Source organism: Phyllobates terribilis, unplaced genomic scaffold (genome assembly GCF_046119375.1).
Source record: "Phyllobates terribilis strain yellow unplaced genomic scaffold, ASM4611937v1 Scaffold_11__3_contigs__length_659146591, whole genome shotgun sequence".
Lineage (NCBI taxonomy): Eukaryota > Metazoa > Chordata > Amphibia > Anura > Dendrobatidae > Phyllobates > Phyllobates terribilis.
Window position 1 is genome coordinate 596,799,166 of NW_027362771.1, and position 17,382 is coordinate 596,816,547.

At 38.0% G+C, this 17,382-nt stretch overlaps 1 protein-coding gene across 2 annotated transcripts; it reads right to left on the reverse strand.

Annotated features, from left to right (window-relative positions):
* Positions 1-19: 19 nt before the first annotated feature.
* LOC141167082 (calpain-5-like) lies at positions 20-16,957 on the reverse strand. Of its 2 annotated transcripts, none has more exons than XM_073654422.1 (13): positions 16,772-16,957; positions 15,102-15,487; positions 14,625-14,759; positions 4,050-4,264; positions 3,768-3,957; positions 2,809-3,002; positions 2,645-2,722; positions 1,836-2,031; positions 1,576-1,698; positions 1,293-1,489; positions 1,061-1,182; positions 856-989; positions 20-190 (listed from the first exon to the last, which is right to left on the reverse strand). In XM_073654422.1, exons 2-13 carry the CDS (start codon positions 15,255-15,257, stop codon positions 20-22), a joined length of 1,911 nt encoding a protein of 636 aa, XP_073510523.1. In that variant the 5' UTR covers positions 15,258-15,487; positions 16,772-16,957. The 2 variants fall into 2 exon arrangements, with proteins under 2 accessions (XP_073510523.1, XP_073510524.1); XM_073654423.1 differs by lacking the exon at positions 16,772-16,957 and adding an exon at positions 16,494-16,575.
* Positions 16,958-17,382: the final 425 nt, after the last annotated feature.

The following is a 17,382-nucleotide window of genomic DNA, read 5'->3' on the forward strand; positions in this document are numbered from 1 at the left end:
AGACAAGGAGTGGAAAGAGTCAGAGAGCAGTCAGGTCCGAGCTGCTCGACGTCTCCACCATGATGTATCCGGCAGATGTCAGATCTTTCCTCTGCAGTCTCAGGACTGAGGACTGGTTGGATTCTCCAGCGGCACAAGGAACGGATACACTTCCCAGTAGAGTGTCCCTGGTCCAACGAGACAGCCAGACCTGAAATCAAGAAATCAAAAGGTTTTTGGTTTATTAGAACCATAGAGACAGCGACTTTTTATACTACGAGGCCCTAGAAGAGGAAGGAGAAGAATCTAGAGGGTAAACAAGAGATAATTTTTTTCCCCCCCGAGTTTGATAATGTCCCAGTATGTACTTAATCTTCTTCTCCATTGTGGACTGCGAAAATGGGGCTCTCGATAATGATACGCTTGCCACTATCATCCTACCCTATAGGGATATCTGGAACGTGAAATATAGAACCAAGTGAGAGAATGGAACAGAAAATAATATATAGAGGAAGCCAAACCCAACCGATTGACCTAGGTCTGCAATTTTTCAAGTTGACCTAATTTTCTTCTTTCATACAGTGGAAAATATTGAATTTTAGGTTGAGGAGAGGTCATGGTCTAGTTAATGTGACTACTATATGCTACTGAGCCTCAATGATCACCCTTTTCCCATAGCTTCACCTGAGGTCTTTTTTTTTTTAAAACAAATAGCCCACAAGGCTAACTTGACATTCATGAACTATCAAGCTCTTCTAAAGTAGCTTCTACTTGCACATTTGGAAATCTGGATATGTCCCGGAGAATATTCAGAGGACCATTCAGAGGCAGTGTCCAAAAAAATACAAAAAACCATGACATATACATTATACTGACCTGAACAATAAGAGTTTTTTTCTCACGCTTACGGTAGAACACCGCTTTCAGGTCAAACTCCGGACTCTGACCCTTGACTGTCCTCGAGGTCACTTTTTTGCCCTCGCAATGAACTGTAGCATAGAAAGCAGGGTCTAGTGGAAAGAATATTAGTCAGAACTTATGAAAAAGTCTTAAAAAGGTCAATATAGCAGTATTACTGTACCTCTGCTACCTCCTGGCACTGATAGTCCCGATGCTGCATGCACTGTGATAGAGGTGACCACTCGCGGAGTACCCACCAAGAAGGACATACAGGAAGGCTGTGGAGCATCTTGTGTCAGTTCCCTGTGAGCAGGAATTCCGTTTTTACATGTGTAACATCCATGCAATCATCCAGTGCAAGGTATCAAGAGAGGCACAACTTCTGAAATATAATTATCTGCCTAATTTTGTACCTTAGGTGGCTGGCACGATCTGTATACAGTCGCAGAAGGAAGGAGCCTTTCTGTCCTGGTTGGAAAGTGGTCGGTAGGATGACATAGCGCCCCTTTGGTAGCTCAGTATGAACCAAGACACTGCGAGAGTTTATGTAAGTTGAAGAAGTAACTCTAGCCGGAGTGCAGTGTAAACGGTATTTACGATTCATCTCCACCTGACCAAAGAAGGGAATAGTGAAGGATCAAGAACAGTAGACTAAGACAGAGAACAATAATGATCTTGAATTTCACTGTTTGGCACCTTGAAGACAAAAAATCCAATGGGCAAATTTTCGCCACCCCCTGCCGTTCGTTGAGTTCTTCGGTCCTCCTGTTCCAAGGAGATGAGAACATTGTCCTGGTCTAACGTGACATCAAAGGAGAACTGCAACATAACAGTCTTATTTACAATCATCAGCCTGCTTCTTGTTGAGGCTTTACCAGAGGCTTTCTGGCACTGAGACTTTGTATGGTGGTGAATCTGATATGATCATCAAAGGTCTAGCTTTTTCTCTTATATACCTGTGGATTGTGTAGGTAGGTGGCCTTGTTATTAGGGCAGCCTCCACTCCTGTCCTTCAATGGATCCTGATGCTGCTTCCAAGCTGAGAAAACTGACTCTTCTTTCCACGTCTTTTGAGTGCTCAGAAGGTGAGTGTTGACTCTTCGGCAAAGAGTGATATCGGTGAAGTGAGAGCAGAAATCATCCCAACACATCCTAGAAATAAGTAAGAAGTATGACCTATTTAAGCACTAGTGGCATTGTCATTCCTCACCTGTGCAGAAGATACCAGGTCATGAGTCAGAACCACCACAAAATCCTAGAACTATGGAATAGTTGCATTTATTCCTTTACATAGGACCAGATTAGGGGTGATGGAGGCCTCGGAGAAAAACATTTGGTAGGAACATTTTCTGTAGCCACCCCATAGAGAAGAGGTGGGCTCAAATCCTGACAGCCCTCTTAATGGGTCTACAGAATTTATAGGGACAGCCAAACAAATGACTTAAGACTTCACCTCTTCTCATGTGGATGGGATTTCTAAATTATTTATTAGCTGACTTCTGACTTTCTGAGGTGGTGGTCAAAGAGGTGAACTGTGTATACACAAGTCATACAAATAGTGACTGGCAGGTCTACAAGGAAAATGGTGGCGTCGGCATGTGAAGATTCCTTTATATCCTGCTAACAACCAGTTCTCCTTTAAAATTATTAACAGAAATCAGTGGTGGAGGTTTCCTTTATTCCCAAGGCAATGGTGGACATGTAGGAATGTGCCCTACGAACCTTCCCTATGCCTAGCTTATGGTCCAAAGTAAAACCTCTTTACCAAAATTCTCCATCATCGTCAACAGTGACCCCGAGCTTCTCTCGTTGTCTTCGACTCACTTTCTTCCATTCTTCTGACCTACGAAAACAGAGAGTATCTGTCCATGTAAAGTACCTTAAATGTACAGCTTCTAGCTTTCCTTAGTAGCTCACTTCATTCCTTACTTATCACTCCAGGCTCCAGTCCACTCTCCGCTACCCCATGGATTTCGTAGACGAATGAGTCGTAATTTGTGTGTCCGAAAAAGGGATAACAGTCCGGAGTGTAGGTTGATATTCCTAATGGCAGTAACGCTGTAGGCATGACCGGTGATGAGGCCGCTGGAAAGGACCTCTTCAATACCTTGACTTGGACTTGGCTGAATGGAAATACAGTAGAAGTGCATTTTTCAGCACGGAAACAATCATGTTGTGTGAAACTTCGAAGACTTCTAAACTTAGGAAGCATCAACACCGTACATGGGATGCCCACATATCTCCTTACTTCCCGGCATTTCCGGCTCCTCTTTTGATTAGCAGAGCTGGCGCAATGTCATCTGTGTTTTACACCGCAATGATGATGGTGAGCGATACCGGCTGTGCATAAGAAGAGCCAGGAATGCCAGGAAGTAAGGAGGCCCTCCTGTCCAATGGTCACAGATTACTGACTTGGCCAACGGACCGGAGACCTACAAATTAATTCTCCCATCTCTGCTGCAAAGTTCTTTCTTGGTGATCATCTTCTCCTGCCAGACCCAACTATCAGATTTGCTATCGCCACTTTCCCGAGCAGATTACCAACATTCAAGATTATCAAGACTACTCCTTATCTGACCCTCAATGGCCTAATCTCCAGTCCAACTATCCATTACTTTCCTTATAAATATTGGTTCTCTGTGAGATCATTGAAAGTCTTTAGTATCTTACCCTCAATCATTGAAAATGCTCAATATTTCCACCGAATATCTAAACATGGGCTGTGGTCCTCTACATAAACATCGTCTACCACCAGCTTAATGGTCACCTATTCTTCTCCCATCAACATGACCCAAATCAGGGAGTAGCACCAATTATCTCCCTTCAATATCGACCATTGGGCTTGATCATTGTATGAGGCAGTATCATTCATTGGATAAAGGCTTTACCCTAATAGCAGCAGAAATGAGAGATGCTCGGGAGTGGGCTTTCATCAACAACTTGAACAACTTCTTTTTTTCCTCATCCGACCCATAGTTCCCTTCATAAAGACTGATGGCCTCAGACACCCCTCCAGTGAAGTCAATAAGAGCTTCGGCCGTGCTGCCTCCATCCAAAGCTTCATAATTCCCAATGAGTCTGTGAAAAAAACATAATACAAGATGGAGGAATAGAAACAAGGATGGATCAAGAGCAGAAGCGCGAGACCACAGAAGTACAGGGAACCTTACTTTGCATAGGCCTTCTCAAGAAGGGAACACCAAAACACGTCAACCTTCTGACCAGGCCGACAGAATATCAACTCCCCTCCAGATGTGGGCAGGAGGTCATCAATCACAATCTCCACCCACCGGCCAAAGCGCCAAAAGCGGAACCTGAAGATGCCAGAGTGCGGGGAACCTGAAGAAGAGCGAGGCCAGTCCTGCTCTTCAGGAGAAGGTATAACCTGTGACAGAAGCCGTCATTGAGATGGGATCAAAATACTACATACAAGATGGAGAACTTACACCAACTGGAAATATAGCTCTATACCAGAGGATGCCCAGGTTATACCAGCTATACATATATCATTATATACAGGAGATTCCCAGGTTATACCAGCTATACATATAATTATATACAGAAGATTCCCAGGTTATACCAACTGTGCATATATAATTATATACAGAAGATTCTCAGGTTATACCAGCTGTACATATATAATTATATACAGAAGATTCTCAGGTTATACCAGTTGTACATATATAGTTAATTATTTACAGGAGATGCCCAGGTTATACCAGCTATACATATAATTATATACAGAAGATGCCCAGGTTATACCAGCTGTACATATATAATTATATACAGGAGATTCTCAGGTTATACCAGCTGTACATATATAATTATATACAGGAGATACCCTGGTTATACCACCTGTACATATATAATTATATACAGGAGATGTCCAGGTTATACCAGCTGTACATGTATAATTATATACAGGAGATGCCCAGGTTATACCAGCTGTACATATATAATTATACACAGGAGATACCCTGGTTATACCAGCTGTACATATATAATTATATACAGGAGATACCCTGGTTATACTAGCTGTACATATATAATTATATACAGGAGATTCTCAGGTTATACCAGCTGTACATAAATAATTATATACAGGAGATTCTCAGGTTATACCAGCTGTACATATATAATTATATACAGGAGATTCTCAGGTTATACCAGCTATATATATATATAATTATATACAGGAGATTCTCAGGTTATACCAGCTGTACATATATAATTATATACAGGAGATACCCAGGTTATACCAGCTGTACATATATAATTATATGCAGGAGACACCCAGTTTATACCAGCTGTACATATATAATTATATACAGGAGATACCCAGGTTATACCAGCTGTACATATATAATTATATACAGGAGATTCTCAGGTTATACCAGCTATATATATATATAATTATATACAGGAGATTCTCAGGTTATACCAGCTGTACATATATAATTATATACAGGAGATACCCAGGTTATACCAGCTATACATATATAATTATATACAGGAGATTCTCAGGTTATACCAGCTGTACATATATAATTATATACAGGAGATTCTCAGGTTATACCAGCTGTACATATATAATTATATACAGGACATACCCTGGTTATACTAGCTGTACATATATAATTATATACAGGAGATGCCCAGGTTATACCAGCTGTACATATATAATTATATACAGGAGATGCCCAGGTTATACCAGCTGTACATATATAATTATATACAGAAGATGCCCAGGTTATACCAGCTGTACATGTATAATTATATACAGGAGATTCTCAGGTTATACCAGCTGTACATATATAATTATATACAGGAGATACCCTGGTTATACCACCTGTACATATATAATTATATACAGGAGATGTCCAGGTTATACCAGCTGTACATGTATAATTATATACAGGAGATGTCCAGGTTATACCAGCTGTACATATATAATTATATACAGGAGATACCCTGGTTATACCAGCTGTACATATATAATTATATACAGGAGATGCCCAGGTTATACCAGCTGTACATATATAATTATATACAGGAGATTCTCAGGTTATACCAGCTGTACATATATAATTATATACAGGAGATACCCAGGTTATACCAGCTATACATATATAATTATATACAGGAGATTCTCAGGTTATACCAGCTGTACATATATAATTATATACAGGAGATTCTCAGATTATACCAGCTGTACATATATAATTATATAAGGGGAGATACCCTGGTTAAACTAGCTGTACATATATAATTATATACAGGAAATGCCCAGGTTATACCAGCTGTACATATATAATTATATACAGGAGATGCCCAGGTTATACCAGCTGTACATATATAATTATATACAGAAGATGCCCAGGTTATACCAGCTGTACATGTATAATTACATACAGGAGATTCTCAGGTTATACCAGCTGTACATATATAATTATATAAAGGAGATACCCTGGTTATACCAGCTGTACATATATAATTATATACAGGAGATGTCCAGGTTATACCAGCTGTACATGTATAATTATATACAGGAGATGCCCAGGTTATACCAGCTGTACATATATAATTATATACAGGAGATACCCAGGTTATACCAGCTGTACATATAGAATTATATACAGGAGATACCCAGGTTATACCAGCTGTACATATATAATTATATACAGGAGATTCTCAGGTTATACCAGCTGTACATATATAATTATATACAGGAGATGTCCAGGTTATACCAGCTGTATATATATAATTATATACAGGAGACGCCCAGGTTATACCAGCTGTACATATATAATTATATACAGGAGACGCCCAGGTTATACCAGCTGTACATATATAATTATATACAGGAGATGCCCAGGTTACACCAGCTGTACATATATAATTATATACAGGAGATGCCCAGGTTATACCAGCTGTACATATATAATTATATACAGAAGATGCCCAGGTTATACCAGCTGTACATGTATAATTATATACAGGAGATTCTCAGGTTATACCAGCTGTACATATATAATTATATACAGGAGATACCCTGGTTATACCAGCTGTACATATATTATTATATACAGGAGATGTCCAGGTTATACCAGCTGTACATATATAATTATATACAGGAGATACCCAGGTTATACCAGCTGTACATATATAATTATATACAGGAGATACCCTGGTTAAACTAGCTGTACATATATAATTATATACAGGAGATTCTCAGGTTATACCAGCTGTACATAAATAATTATATACAGGAGATTCTCAGGTTATACCAGCTGTACATATATAATTATATACAGGAGATTCTCAGGTTATACCAGCTGTACATATATAATTATATACAGGAGATTCTCAGGTTATACCAGCTGTACATATATAATTATATACAGGAGATACCCAGGTTATACCAGCTATACATATATAATTATATACAGGAGATTCTCAGGTTATACCAGCTGTACATATATAATTATATACAGGAGATTCTCAGATTATACCAGCTGTACATATATAATTATATAAGGGGAGATACCCTGGTTAAACTAGCTGTACATATATAATTATATACAGGAGATGCCCAGGTTATACCAGCTGTACATATATAATTATATACAGGAGATGCCCAGGTTATACCAGCTGTACATATATAATTATATACAGAAGATGCCCAGGTTATACCAGCTGTACATGTATAATTATATACAGGAGATTCTCAGGTTATACCAGCTGTACATATAGAATTATATACAGGAGATACCCAGGTTATACCAGCTGTACATATATAATTATATACAGGAGATTCTCAGGTTATACCAGCTGTACATATATAATTATATACAGGAGATGTCCAGGTTATACCAGCTGTATATATATAATTATATACAGGAGACGCCCAGGTTATACCAGCTGTACATATATAATTATATACAGGAGACGCCCAGGTTATACCAGCTGTACATATATAATTATATACAGGAGATGCCCAGGTTACACCAGCTGTACATATATAATTATATACAGGAGATGCCCAGGTTATACCAGCTGTACATATATAATTATATACAGAAGATGCCCAGGTTATACCAGCTGTACATGTATAATTATATACAGGAGATTCTCAGGTTATACCAGCTGTACATATATAATTATATACAGGAGACACCCTGGTTATACCAGCTGTACATATATTATTATATACAGGAGATGTCCAGGTTATACCAGCTGTACATGTATAATTATATACAGGAGATGCCCAGGTTATACCAGCTGTACATATATAATTATATACAGGAGATACCCAGGTTATACCAGCTGTACATATAGAATTATATACAGGAGATACCCAGGTTATACCAGCTGTACATAAAGAATTATATACAGGAGATTCTCAGGTTATACCAGCTGTACATATATAATTATATACAGGAGATGTCCAGGTTATACCAGCTGTACATATATAATTATATACAGGAGATACCCAGGTTATACCAGCTGTACATGTATAATTATATACAGGAGATGCCCAGGTTATACCAGCTGTACATATATAATTATATACAGGAGATACCCAGGTTATACCAGCTGTACATATAGAATTATATACAGGAGATTCTCAGGTTATACCAGCTGTACATATATAATTAAATACAGGAGATGTCCAGGTTATACCAGCTGTACATGTATAATTATATACAGGAGATGCCCAGGTTATACCAGCTGTACATATATAATTATATACAGGAGATACCCAGGTTATACCAGCTGTACATATATAATTATATACAGAAGATTCCCAGGTTATACCAGCTGTACCTATATAATTATATACAGGAGATTCTCAGGTTATACCAGCTGTATATATATAATTATATACAGGAGATTCTCAGGTTATACCAGCTGTACATATATAATTATATACAGGAGATTCTCAGGTTATACCAGCTGTACATATATAATTATATACAGGAGATTCTCAGGTTATACCAGCTGTACATATATAATTATATACAGGAGATACCCAGGTTATACCAGCTATACATATATAATTATATACAGGAGATTCTCAGGTTATACCAGCTGTACATATATAATTATATACAGGAGATACCCTGGTTATACTAGCTGTACATATATAATTATATACAGAAGATGCCCAGGTTATACCAGCTGTACATATATAATTATATACAGGAGATGCACAGGTTATACCAGCTGTACATATATAATTATATACAGGAGATTCCCAGGTTATACCAGCTGTACATATATAATTATATACAGGAGATGCCCAGGTTATACCAGCTGTACATATATAATTATATACAGGAGATGCCCAGGTTATACCAGCTGTACATATAGAATTATATACAGAAGATGCCCAGGTTATACCAGCTGTACATGTATAATTATATACAGGAGATTCTCAGGTTATACCACCTGTACATATATAATTATATACAGGAGATACCCTGGTTATACCACCTGTACATATATAATTATATACAGGAGATGTCCAGGTTATACCAGCTGTACATGTATAATTATATACAGGAGATGGCCAGGTTATACCAGCTGTACATATATAATTATATACAGGAGATTCTCAGGTTATACCAGCTGTACATATATAATTATATACAGGAGATGTCCAGGTTATACCAGCTGTACATATATAATTATATACAGGAGATACCCAGGTTATACCAGCTATACATATATAATTATATACAGGAGATGTCCAGGTTATACCAGCTGTACATGTATAATTATATACAGGAGATACCCAGGTTATACCACCTGTACATATATAATTATATACAGGAGATACCCTGGTTATACCAGCTGTACATATATAATAATATACAGGAGATACCCAGGTTATACCAGCTATACATATATCATTATATACAGGAGATACCCAGGTTATACCAGCTGTACATGTATAATTATATACAGGAGATGCCCAGGTTATACCAGCTGTACATATATAATTATATACAGGAGATACCCAGGCTATACCAGCTGTACATATATAATTATATACAGGAGATACCCAGGCTATACCAGCTGTACATATAGAATTATATACAGAAGATGCCCAGGTTATACCAGCTGTACATGTATAATTATATACAGGAGATTCTCAGGTTATACCACCTGTACATATATAATTATATACAGGAGATACCCTGGTTATACCACCTGTACATATATAATTATATACAGGAGATGTCCAGGTTATACCAGCTGTACATGTATAATTATATACAGGAGATGCCCAGGTTATACCAGCTGTACATATATAATTATATACAGGAGATACCCAGGTTATACCAGCTGTACATATAGAATTATATACAGGAGATTCTCAGGTTATACCAGCTGTACATATATAATTATATACAGGAGATGTCCAGGTTATACCAGCTGTACATATATAATTATATACAGGAGATACCCAGGTTATACCAGCTATACATATATAATTATATACAGGAGATGTCCAGGTTATACCAGCTGTACATATATAATAATATACAGGAGATACCCAGGTTATACCAGCTATACATATATCATTATATACAGGAGATACCCAGGTTATACCAGCTGTACATGTATAATTATATACAGGAGATGCCCAGGTTATACCAGCTGTACATATATAATTATATACAGGAGATACTCAGGTTATACCAGCTGTACATGTATAATTATATACAGGAGATACTCAGGTTATACCAGCTGTACATGTATAATTATATACAGGAGATACCCAGGTTATACCACCTGTACATATATAATTATATACAGGAGATGCCCAGGTTATACCAGCTGTAGATATATAATTATATACAGGAGATACCCAGGTTATACCAGCTGTACATGTATAATTATATACAGGAGATGCCCAGGTTATACCAGCTGTACATATATAATTATATACAGGAGATACTCAGGTTATACCAGCTGTACATGTATAATTATATACAGGAGATACCCAGGTTATACCACCTGTACATATATAATTATATACAGGAGATGCCCAGGTTATACCAGCTGTACATATATAATAATATACAGGAGATACCCAGGTTATACCAGCTATACATATATCATTATATACAGGAGATACCCAGGTTATACCAGCTGTACATGTATAATTATATACAGGAGATGCCCAGGTTATACCAGCTGTACATATATAATTATATACAGGAGATACCCAGGCTATACCAGCTGTACATATATAATTATATACAGGAGATGCCCAGGTTATACCAGCTGTACATATATAATTATATACAGGAGATGCCCAGGTTATACCAGCTGTACATATGTAATTATATACAGGAGATACCCAGGTTATACCAGCTGTACATATATAATTATATACAGGAGATACCCAGGTTATACCAGCTGTACATATAGAATTATATACAGGAGATTCTCAGGTTATACCAGCTATACATATATAATTATATACAGGAGATGCCCAGGTTATACCAGCTGTACATATATAATTATATACAGGAGATGTCCAGGTTATACCAGCTGTACATATATAATTATATACAGGAGATACCCAGGTTATACCAGCTGTACATATAGAATTATATACAGGAGATTCTCAGGTTATACCAGCTATACATATATAATTATATACAGAAGATACCCAGGTTATACCAGCTGTACATATATAATTATATACAGGAGATACCCAGGTTATACCAGCTGTACATATAGAATTATATACAGGAGATTCTCAGGTTATACCAGCTGTACATATATAATTATACACAAGAGCTGCCCAGGTTATACCAGCTGTACATATATAATTATATACAGGAGATGCCCAGGTTATACCAGCTGTACATATGTAATTATATACAGGAGATACCCAGGTTATACCAGCTGTACATATATAATTATATACAGGAGATACCCAGGTTATACCAGCTGTACATATATAATTATATACAGGAGATACCCAGGTTATACCAGCTGTACATATATAATTATATGCAGGTGATACCCAGGTTATACCAGCTGTACATATATAATTATATACAGGAGATACCCAGGTTATACCAGCTGTACATATATAATTATATGCAGGAGATACCCAGGTTATACCAGCTGTACATATATAATTATATACAGGAGATACCCAGGTTATACCAGCTGTACATATATAATTATATGCAGGAGATACCCAGGTTATACCAGCTGTACATATGTAATTATATACAGGAGATACCCAGGTTATACCAGCTGTACATATAGAATTATATACAGGAGATACCCAGGTTATACCAGCTGTACATATAGAATTATATACAGGAGATTCTCAGGTTATACCAGCTATACATATATAATTATATACAGGAGATGCCCAGGTTATACCAGCTGTACATATATAATTATATACAGGAGATGTCCAGGTTATACCAGCTGTACATATATAATTATATACAGGAGATACCCAGGTTATACCAGCTGTACATATAGAATTATATACAGGAGATTCTCAGGTTATACCAGCTATACATATATAATTATATACAGAAGATACCCAGGTTATACCAGCTGTACATATATAATTATATACAGGAGATTCTCAGGTTATACCAGCTATACATATATAATTATATACAGAAGATACCCAGGTTATACCAGCTGTACATATATAATTATATACAGGAGATGCTCAGGTTATACCAGCTGTACATATATAATTATATACAGGAGATACCCAGGTTATACCAGCTGTACATATAGAATTATATACAGGAGATTCTCAGGTTATACCAGCTATACATATATAATTATATACAGAAGATACCCAGGTTATACCAGCTGTACATATAGAATTATATACAGGAGATTCTCAGGTTATACCAGCTATACATATATAATTATATACAGAAGATACCCAGGTTATACCAGCTGTACATATATAATTATATACAGGAGATGCTCAGGTTATACCAGCTGTACATATATAATTATATACAGGAGATACCCAGGTTATACCAGCTGTACATATAGAATTATATACAGGAGATTCTCAGGTTATACCAGCTATACATATATAATTATATACAGAAGATACCCAGGTTATACCAGCTGTACATATATAATTATACACAAGAGCTGCCCAGGTTATACCAGCTGTACATATATAATTATATACAGGAGATACCCAGGTTATACCAGCTGTACATATATAATTATATACAGGAGATACCCAGGTTATACCAGCTGTACATATATAATTATATACAGGAGATACCCAGGTTATACCAGCTGTACATATATAATTATATACAGGAGATTCTCAGGTTATACCAGCTGTACATATATAATTATATGCAGGAGATACCCAGGTTATACCAGCTGTACATATAGAATTATATACAGGAGATTCTCAGGTTATACCAGCTGTACATGTATAATTATATACAGGAGATTCTCAGGTTATACCAGCTGTACATATAAAATTATATACAGGAGATTCTCAGGTTATACCAGCTGTACATATAGAATTATATACAGGAGATTCTCAGGTTATACCAGCTGTACATGTATAATTATATACAGGAGATTCTCAGGTTATACCAGCATGCTCCACAATAATAATAATAATAATTGTTATTTATATAGCATCAACATATTCCGCAGCACTTTACAATTAAGTAGGGACATATACAGACAATATAAACAATACAATGTATCACATTTCAACAGTTACATGAGGAGTGAGGGTCCTGCTCTATATGGAAATGGGGGGGGGGCACAATAGGAAGAAGGTGGTCATCAGCCAGTATCCGTCTTATTACTATATAGAAGCGTTTTCCTGGTTAATTCCTAACCTGTGACCTGTAGTAAATGAAGCCTTGATCAGAAATTCCTGGAAGGAGTCAGGATAGAATTTCTATGAAAGAATCCCACCCAACCAGAGAACAACCCCTGAGTCAGCGTGTGCAACAGAACCAGGAAAGCCAGTTTCTCGAGATGTTTGTGGTTTCTACACATCATGTTGTGATGTTTTATTGCTGCCCATGGGGGGTTGGTTCAATCTGCCTATATGGCTCTTGGACCAAAAATGGTTGTGCACTCCTAATCGAAAGTCAATGTGTGTGCCAGTGGTCCTGGGTAGAAACCTAGCCAACGGCAGTCACATCAAGGTCCTGGTACTTGGACACTGCCATGGCAGACATACAATACAATGGTACATAATAATTGGCAGGCCTCGTTAGATATTTTGACATTGGATCCTGGAGATTTCTCTTGGGTCTTGAGTTCTCAGTGCAATAGTAGTTGCACTGGACCAGAGCCTTGCGAACCTCCTCCAATTATGTAATTTGCCCTGGTCTACCATTCAGAAGAAGCGCTGGTGATACCAGAAGTTAGGAGGAGGCAACCATGGCGGCCTTGGAGTATTGATGTCACCTCTGGATCAGGCTCCTGCAAATCTTTTTGCTGTCCAAGTTCCAGTATATTCTTGTTCTGAAGCTCCAGCCTTATATTTGGTTAAAATCCAAAAACATCCACGTGCCATTAAGCTGACCCCATAAAGAAGTCAACATGGTTAAGAAATATTAGAAAAACATGGCTACCCTACTTATCCTCAATAATAGACACAACCAATGGGCCGGAGTGCCACTGTTCCTAAACACCAAGCAGCCGCGTTATTGGAAAGGCCAACATCAAGAATGGTGGTAACTTACCTTCTTCCAAATTGATGGATCCCCAGCCAGACAAGAAACAGCAGCTACAAACCAGCAATTGCCCAGACTGCCCTGCTGCAGGTCCCGCGGACTGATGCCACCATCGGAAAACAGACGAGGTGACCGCACAAGATCCTATGAAGAAGACAGGCAACATGATTCTCCGAGGTACATTTCCTGGATCTGTTGTGTGGGAACATTCCCTTAGAGAGCACAAAGTACTTGGGCTCCTCTAACAACTTTGGGTGGGAGTGGAAGGAGGCACCTTGGCAGCTGTGGCCTTGGGCACCACAGTTGTGCCATACTGCTAGAGATCAAGTAGCAAGAGAAAATGTTTAACCAAATATTCAAAAGAGACCCATAGAAAAATTTCCCCACAACTTGCTTAAAGCATCTCCCAATGACAACCCCCTTGAGTGAAGACCCCTCCAATGAGAGTGCCATAAAGGAGTACCGTTAACACAGTGTCATAATTACCTGGGGACGCTTCCACTCTACAACTCTGGGAGGACTTCTGCTATAGTAAAGGGACTGGTTACTTGCTGGGAAGTTGGGGTCCTCAAAGAGACGTGTTCGCTGACGACACTGATTTTTGAGACGGTCATAATGTTGGTCCTGGAAGTGAACCACCATTGTGTGGACTCTCCAAAAAACATACAGTGAAGGAAGTGTTGTACCAGGTCAATAGAGGAGAAGTCCTGAGATGACTTTTATTAAAGGTAAATTCCTTGTGTTGTATTTATGCAAGCAACACATTGCATTAGCCATAACCAAATTTGCTGAAGGTTATTCAGACCATGCTAGTCCGAGGGTTCAAAGTTTCTCCATTTTTGTATCAAAGATCTTGATGCATTTTCCCAGTCCTGGAATTATCAGAGGGTGTGATGGTAAATATAACCTGCCAAGCTAGTTTTTATCAGCAACACCCAAAGATAGAGAGACAGGCAGGTAGGAGTCCACCCAAAGACAAAGAGAAACACGGAAGAGTAGTTGGCTCAAAATAGACAAAGACAGAAGAGAAGTCCACCCAAAGACAAACAAAAGAATAAAAGAGTAGTCCACTCCAAAACAGAACAGAAAAGTAGTCCACCCAAAGAAAGACAAAAGAATAGTCCACCCAAAAACAGACAAAGGACAGAAGTGTAGTCCACCCAAAGACAGACGAGTAGTCCACCCAAAGACAGAAGAACAGAAAAGTAGTCCACCCAAAGAGAGAATTACAGAAGAGTAGTCCACCCAAAGACAGACGAGTAGTCCATCCAAAGACAGAAGAGTAGTCAACCAAAAGAGAGATAAGAGTAGACCACCCAAAGACAGAAGAGTAGTCAGCCCAAAGAGAGAAAGATAGAAGAGTAGTCGAGTCAAAGACAGACGATAGGTAAAAAGAGTAGTCCACCTAAAAACAGACAGATAAGAATAGTCCACCCAAAGAGAGAAGAGTAGTCAGCCCAAAGACAAACAAAAAGACAGAAGAATAGTCCACCCAAAGACAGACAGTAGGCAACAAGAGTAGCCAACCAAAGATAGATAGAAAGACAAAAGGGTAGTACACCTAAAGAAAGTCAGAAAGAAAGAAAGAAGTCAGCACAAAGAAAGACAGTAGGAAAGAAGAGCAGTCCACCTAAAGACAGTCAGATAAGAGTAGGCTATCTAACAATAGATCAAAAGACAGAAAAGTAATCCACCCAAAGATAAAAAGATAAAAGTATAGTCCACCTAAAGAAAGACAAGTGAGTAGTACCCCCAACAACAGAAAGAAGAGTAGTCAACCAAAATAGCAACAGAAAGACAGAATAGTAGTCCACCCAAAGACAGAATAAGAGGAGTCATCCCCGGAAACATAGACAGAAATACAGAAAAGTATTTTACCCAAAGGCAGACAATATGACAAATTAGTACTCGGGGAAGGCGAAGAGAGAACCCTTTAGTCCAGAGAAGTCCGAGTATTATGGAGATAACAATTAGGTGACAGAGTTACTATTTGTGGTTTTGGGGGGAGGGTGAATTTAGACACCAGGACAAAGGTTAAAACACAGCTGGACAGGTATAAACAGAGAAAGACATATACTCATGAGACGAGAGAGAGAAGACAACACGATAAAGACAAGACGTGGACAGTGATACATCAAAGAGAGACAGAGACTTACCCCAACGTCATATGAGCTACAGGTAGAGATTTCTCATGAGACGACACAAGATGGTGCAGACACAAGCGGAGGTCATCTGGTAGACAGTAACAATAAGTGCACACAAATCAATGAAGAACAAACCATCATGGAGGAAAGAGACAGAAGAAAAGCCGTCAGGTGTAAGCAGGTCCGGGCAGTGTCCACACCCACCTGTGATTCACCAGCACTAAGGACGCGTGTACAAGACACATGCAATATACAATACTATCCACCATCATTAGCACTATATATTACTACACTTACCCCTATGTACAAGTATATAACTACTATAATACTGCCCCCTATGTACAAGAATATAACTACTATAATACTGCCCCTATGTACAAGAATATAACTACTATAATACTGCCCCTATGTACAAGAATATAACTACTATAATACTGCCCCCTATGTACAAGAATATAACTACTATAATACTGCCCCTATGTACAAGAATATAACTACTATAATACTGCCCCTATGTACAAGAATATAACTACTATAATACTGCCCCCTATGTACAAGAATATAACTACTATAATACTGCTTCTATGTACAAGAATATAACTACTATAATACTGCCCCCTATG